We start from the raw sequence: 7,531 nt of genomic DNA on the forward strand, positions 1-7,531 counted from the left end.
TAAAGTACTGGATAAAAGCCTCCTCCTAGATTTCCCTCCATTTTGGTCTTCAGCATTTGTGTCACTTCTCTTAAAGCCAGAAGAGAAGAAGTTCAAAAACTAGTGGGATTATACAGTCCTCGTGTGCCAGTGTGCCATCCTCAGTCATCTGCAGTAGTGTTTTCTTTTCTGGAGTTTGCACAGAATCAAATTTAAAGTACATTATTGATTAATTCTCTAAATTATCTGGAGTCTGTTACTAGAAATGTATCAACATTATAGGAAGCAGTATGTTTATTGTAAACACATTTCTATTACTTCAATACAAACATTTCTTTCAGCAGCAATTTGGAAGTGCAGGTATCTAATCTTGTAATAATAGATAAACATCAACTGAATAGTATAATTCTAAGAGCAGCACCTATCCTGCTAATTAGTAAAGATGATGATTCTACTTGTAAAGAAATTCAAAGCATTTTTTTAAAAATATTCCTGCTTCAACAAACATCTCTCTCATGGGCTAGTCTTTAATATTGATTAGTAGAACTAGCTACCCAAGGAAACAACACTTTCAAAGGAAATAACTAGGAAGGCTCTTAAATGTCCAGTTATTTCATAGTATTAAATTACTGAAAACTACTACTATCATTACAAATACTATCTTTTGGTTCATTAACAGGTTATAATGCGATATCTTTGGTTTGGAGATAATATTAAAGAAGCTGTAGATGCGAGTAGAATTCACCATCAGCTGTACCCAATGAAGCTGAGTTACGAATATGGTGTCCTTGATGTAAGTAAAAATGAATTAAAGTAAAACTTAAAATACAGATTTTTAAACTTTCTGAGAAATAGATGAATTTTTTAATCATGATTCTTGCAATTTTGTAGCAGTAGAAATCGAAATAAATGTAAAATGTTTGTTTGTCGTTATTATCCACATATGTTACTAAACAATAACTAGAAACAAAATAAAATATTGCTTTGTTATCAGGTAATGATGGGAGTAAGAGCAGGTGTAGGGGATTAATTTGAGTGTATACACTGAAGTGAAAGCTCAGAGTCTGCGTTTAAATTTTTTCCTGAGAAAGAAGAAAATGTAAATGGAACAATGGGATTTATGAAGAATCAGATGAGAAAAGTTCTCATAGCTGGCAGATAGGAAAGCTGATAAGTCAGAGGGAGAAAGAGAGAACCAGCATAAGTAGATATGTTAAAAGGAAAAAGAACATAGATGACAATTAGTGTAAAATAGATGAATGAAATGATGGAGAAAAGAAATGAAACAATGAATTGAGGAGTTGACAATGTTGGGAGAGGAGTTCATGGCAGCCAAATAGGTGGTAGGAACTAAGCATTTGTTAGTGATATAGAAAGAAGTAATTCAGTGTTGGGTTCTGGAGGAAAGGTAATATGTTTTGGATGGTGATGGGAAAGCCTCTTGTCTGCATTGTGAAGCAAGCACACAAGATTGTGATGAAATTAGCATTTACAACAAATGACCCAGGACATACATTTTAGAGGAAATGTCAAAATTCTCAGCCCCTTTTCTTTTGATGGAAGCACTTGTGGTTGCTTCACTTCAGGAAATTGCATTCCCTGTTATCAGTTGATAAGAAATGGGACATATGTTGATCTATATATTATCTGAGAAAATAACTCCTGAAGCCCCACATTATTCATTTCCATTGTTGAAGTGCCTTTACATGCCCAAGCAGTTTCTCTTCCCATTGACTAATACTTGCTGTAGCAATAAGGTTTTTTACTGTATGGTAGTAGCAGGTTTTTTGTTATTGTTATTATTATTATTATTATTGTTATTATATTGTTATTGTTATTGTTATTATTATTATTATTGTTGTTGTTTCTATTCTTCTTCCAGCAAGTGATAAAAGGATTGGAAAAGCTTGGTCATCTTACGGATCGCTATAAGAGTAGAGGATCAATAATTTGTGCAATAGCAAAAGAAGCAGAGTATATATTTGCAAATGCAGACTACAGAAAACGCGGTGATGTTTTTGGCATTGATTGAGTTTGAGAAGAAGCAAGACAATGGAAACTATTTATTCTGTCTCTACTGAATAACCTGATGAGAGTTTAGCACATGTCTCTTTAGTGTGCATATTATGTGAACTATTATCAGGTGTTTAAACTAGATGGCACTATGTGCTCCAGTATTCAGACTTTCATTTCACTAGGTCATGAATGGCCTAGTAAATAATTAATATTGCTTAGGTTTATTGTTTTCATCAGTATTTTATTGTGTCAACAACAGTGGCTCTACTTTGCACTGGTGTTACATAAATGCAGTTATGATTTGCATCTGACTTGTTCAGAGAGCAGATTTTCAGTGAATGTTGCTCTGTCCCTGTGGGACACTATAAGCTTTGTATGTGTCTGTGTGTAAGAAATGTTTGTTGCTACTTATTAAATTGTATTTTCTGATAAGAACATAAATCAGTATTGTTTAATGTTAATGCATAAGCAGTACAGTTGTTCAAATATTTATTTTTTTCAAAATAAATTTTTATTAAACCAGTGACATTGTTTAGTTTGCATTTTTATTTACATAAAAAGATTTGTACCTAAGAATACAGCAAATTTTGTTGAAATACTAGCATGGCAAATTATGCAAAAAATTTTCATTTTCATAATATGTTTGGCATTTTACATGTTAGTGAGGAAAAATGTTATAGATCTAAAGGAAGCAATTGGAGTAATTCATTAATATAATTGTCGTGCTTCATATAATCTGTACCTTTTATATACTCTCCATGCTTCATACAATCATTATGTATTGCGGTTTGGTGCTAAATGTGGATTTACTTGATATGTGGTGTTGAGATGGCTAATAATTCTTACATAGGAAACCTTAAAGACTGTTACATTAGCTCTCTAACTAAACTGTTAATGATGTAAAATAACTCATTAGTACCAGTAGTTCAAGCTTAAACAAATATAATTTCGACAATACAATCAGTTCATCAACAGGAAAAAACCAAAATCAAAATGTGATTAACACTTCCTTGTAGATTAAGTACTCAGTTTACACTTTTGGAACATGAAAGTGCAATATTATCCCTCTATGTTTAATAGTGCCATTTGCTCTCAACAAGAATGCAGAATCTTGAGCTATCACATTTCAAATATGGTGACGGTGATGTCATTTGGGTGGCAACATGATCCTCTCACTGTAGTAAAGTGATTTACTTTGCTTTCAGCCATGCTACTTTTTGCTGCTTTGTTTGTATTACCGATTTACCATAATTTCTTGCACTTTTTACCTTACTTCCCTTACTGTTGATGCCACAGGGCTTTACTAGACATGGTCCTATTGGTGTTAGTATGCCATTATCCTCCTCCATCTTGAACTGAGTTGCTCAATTATTGGGAGACCAAAAATTTGTGGAATCCAAACCATGATGCAACTCGGCGTTTTTTACATTTCTGGGGCTGAAAGAGCTGATAAATGTCGGATAAAAATCCTAGGGCTGAACTGGGATCAAATTAAAGACCTTTAGATCCATAATCTGGTCACTTCTTAACATAAAACCAGAGGACAGAAAGGCAAAGTAAGCAGTCTCAAAACAAACCCACAACTGAAAGAAGTTAACACTATAACAATGCAGCAAATTGAAACTGGTTCTAAAATAGTGTGTGTTCTTGTGTTTAACCTATTCTTTCCGTTCGCGTATCAAGCTTAAAGCTCAAGTGTACGGGTGAAAGGGTAAAGGGAAAAGACTATGGCAAAGGACAGCAGAGAAGGTACGCAAGGCAAGGAGGAATTCCGAAGTATTGGGGACTATGTTGCAATTTCAATTTTGAATCCTTTGTTGTCCTTTCTTTTCCAGTAATCCTTCAGTATTTCACCATGTTTATTTTTTCTGTCTTCAGATGACTTTGTATCAGTTTTCTTTTCCCTGCTGCCATGAAACCCTCCCAGTTTTTAAATACCTTCCCTCTTTCCTGTACTACTAAGTCTCTTATGTCATTCCTTTCCAAGTCTTTCATAACTTGTGTGTTTTCCATTTCCTAACTTGTTTGTTTCCCCTAACATGTTTGAAAATAGCTCTGATGTGTCTATTGTAATCCCTTCCCCGTCCATGAACCCTGGACCTTGCCACTGGTGGGGAGGCTTGCGTGCCTCAGCACTACAGATAGCCATACAGTAGGTACAACTGCAACGTAGAGGTATCTGTTGACTGGCCAGACAAATGTGTGGTCCCTGAACAGGGGTAGCAGCCTTTTTAGTAGTTGCAGGACCAACAGTCTGGAAGATTGACTGATGTGGCCTTGTAACATTAACCAACAGCCTTTGTGTGCTGGTACTGCAAACAGTTGAAAGCAAGGGGAAACTACAGCCTTAATTTTCCCGAGGGCATGCAGCTTTACTGTATGGTTAAATGATGATGAAGTCCTCTTGGGTAAACTATTCTGGAGGTAAAATAGTCCCCCATTCAAATCTCCCGCAGTGGCTAGCAAACTGGACTCGCATTTGGGAAGATGATGGTTCAATCATGCATCTAGCCATCCTGATTCAGGTTTTCTGTGATTTCCATAAATCGCTTCAGGCTAATGCCATGATGGTTCCTTTGACGGGGCATGGCCAACTTCCTTCCCCATCCTTTCCTAATCCGATGAGACCGATGACCTCGCTGTTTGGTCTCTCCCCCAAATCAACCCAACCATTCGCATCTCCTGGCAGGGAAAACACAGGAGGATGTCATTATCAGAAGAAAGAAATCCGGCGTTCTACAGATTGGAGTGTGAAATGTCAGATCCCTTAATCGGATAGGTAGGCTAGAAAATTTAAAAAGGGAAATGGATAGGTTAAAGGTAGATATGGTGGGAATTATTGAAGTATGGTGGCAGGAGGAACAAGACTTCTGGTCAGATGAATACAGGGTTATAAATACAAAATCAAATAGGGGTAATACAGGAGTAGGTTTAGTAATGAATAAAAAAATTTTCCCGTGGGTAAGGTACTATGAACAGCATAGTGAATGCATTATTGTAGCCAAGATAGACCCGAAGCCCAGGCCTACCACAGGAATACAAGTTTATATGCCGACTAGCTTCGCAGTCAACGAAGAGATGAAGAAATGTATGATGAGATAAAAGAAATTATTCAGATAGTTACGGGAGATGAAAATTTAACAGTTATGGGGGACTAGAATTTGACAGCAGGAAAAGGAAGAGAAGGAAAAGTAGTAGGTGAATTTGGTAAGGAATAAAAGAGGAAGCCACCTGGTAGAATTTTGCACAGAGAATAGCTTAATCATAGTTAGTACTTGGTTCAAAAATCTTGAAAGAACGTTATATACATGGAAGAGGCCTGGAGACAATGGAAGGTTTCAGATAAATTATTTAATTATAAGACAGAGATTTAGGAACCAGGTTTTAAATTGTAAGACATTTCCAGGGGCAGATGTGGACTCCGACCACAATCTATTTGTTATGAACTGTAGGTTACAACTGAAGAACTGCAAAAAGGTGGGAATTTAAGGAGATGGGACCGGGATAAACTGAAAGAACCAGGGGTTGTAGAGTGTTTCAGAGAGAGCATAAGGGACTATTGACAAGAACAAGGGAAAGAAATGTGTAGAAGAATTGGTAGTTGTGAGAGATGAAATAGTGAAGGCAGCAGAGGATCAAATAGGAAGAAAGAAAAGGGCTAGTAGAAATCTTCAGGTAACAGAAGGGATATTGAATTTAACTGATGAAAGGAGAAAATATAAAAATGCAGTAAATGTAACAGGCAAAAAGGAATAAAAGCATCTCAAAAAAAAGTTCAACAGGAAGTGCAAAGTGGCTAAGCAGGGATGGCTAGAGGACAAATGCAAGGATGTAGAGGCATTTATTACTAGGGTAAGATTGATACTGTTTACAGGAAAATTAAAGAGACCTTTGGAGAAAAGAGAACCACTTGTATGAGTATCAAGAACTCAGATGGAAACCCAGTTCTAAGTGAAGAAGGGAAAGCACGAAGGTGGAAGAAGTATATAGAGGGTCTATACAAGGGCAACGTACATGAGGGCGATTGTATGGAAATCGAAGAGGATGTAGGTAAAGATGAAATGGGAGATATGATAGTATGTGAAGAATTAGACAAAGCACTGAAAGACCTACGTCGAGCAAGGCACTAGGAGTAGACAACATTCCATTAGAACTACTGATAGCCTTGGGAGAGCCAGCCCTGACAAAACTCTACCATCTGGTGAGCAAGATGTATGAGACAGGCGAAACACCCTCAGACTTCAAGAAGAACATAATTATTCCAATACCAAAGAAAGTGTTGACAGGTGTGAAAATTACCTATCTATCAGTTTAGTAAGTCACAGCTGCAAAATACTAACACACATTCTTTACAGATGAATGGAAAAACTGGTAGAAGCCATCCTTGGGGAGGATCAGTTTGTATTCCATAGAAACATTTGAACACGTGAGGCAATACTGACCCTAGGACTTATCGTAGAAGATAGGTTAAAGAAAGGCAAACATACATTTCTACCATTTGTAGATTTAGAGAAGGCTTTTGACAATGTTTACTAGAATATTCCCTTTCAAATTCTGAAGGTGGTAGGGATCAGATGCAGGGAGCGGAAGGCGGTTTACAATTTTTGCAGAAACCAGGTGGCAGTTATAGGAGTCGAGGAGCATGGAAGGGAAGCAGTGATTGGGAAGGGAGTGAGACAGGGTTGTAGCCTAGCCCCAAAGCTATTCAGTCTATACATTGAGCAAGAAGTAAAGGAAACAAGAGAAAAATTTGGAATAGGAATTAAAATCCATGGAGAAGAAATAAAAACTTTATGGTTTGTCAATGACATCGTAATTCTGTCGGACAGCGAAGGACCTGGAAGAGCAGTTGAATGGAATGGACAGTGTCTTGAAAGGAGGATGTGAGATGAACATCAACAAAAGCTAAACGAGAATAATGGCATGTAGCCGAATTAAATCAGGTGATGCTGAGGGAATTAGATTAGGAAATGAGACACTTAAAGTAGTAAAGGAGTTTTGCTATTTGGGGAGCAAAATAACTAATGATGGACGAAGTAGAGAGGATATAAACTGTCGACTATCCATGGCAAGTTTTTGAAGAAGAGAAATTTGTTAATGTAGAGAATAGATTTAAGTTGTGGGAAGTAATTTCTGGAAGTATTCGTATGGAGTGTAGCCATGTATGGATGTGAAACAGACACAATAAACAGTTTAGACAAGAAGAGAATAGACTTTCAAAATATGATGCTAAGGAGGTACTGAATAGAATTAGGGAGAAGAGAAATTTGTGGCACGCTTGACTAGAGGAAGGGATAGGTTGGAAGGACATGTTCTGAGGCATCAAGAGATCACCAGTTCAGTATTGAAGGGCAGTGTGGAAGGTAAAAACCATAGAGGAGACCAAGAGATGTATACACTAAGCAGATTCAGAAGGATGTAGGTTGCAGTAGGTACTTGGAAATGAAGCAGCCTGTGCAAGATAGAGTAGCATGGCCGCTACTTCTCAACCAAGTAGCTACTCAGTTTGCCTCACAAGAGCTGAGTGCACCCCACT

The 7,531-nt window shown here is 37.1% G+C and overlaps 1 protein-coding gene across 2 annotated transcripts in view; it reads left to right on the plus strand.

Annotated features, from left to right (window-relative positions):
- The window catches only part of LOC124619658 (scoloptoxin SSD14), a 531,056-nt gene extending 528,538 nt beyond the window's left edge, over nucleotides 1–2,518 (plus strand). For both annotated transcript variants that reach the window (XM_047146202.1, XM_047146192.1), the window contains 2 exons: nucleotides 659–772; nucleotides 1,862–2,518. In XM_047146202.1, the coding sequence (XP_047002158.1) occupies nucleotides 659–772; nucleotides 1,862–2,011 (264 nt within the window). In that variant the 3' untranslated portion in view covers nucleotides 2,012–2,518. The remainder of the gene's footprint in view (nucleotides 1–658; nucleotides 773–1,861) is intronic.
- Nucleotides 2,519–7,531: the final 5,013 nt, after the last annotated feature.

The sequence above is a fragment of the Schistocerca americana genome, chromosome 1 (assembly GCF_021461395.2).
Source record: "Schistocerca americana isolate TAMUIC-IGC-003095 chromosome 1, iqSchAmer2.1, whole genome shotgun sequence".
NCBI lineage: Eukaryota > Metazoa > Arthropoda > Insecta > Orthoptera > Acrididae > Schistocerca > Schistocerca americana.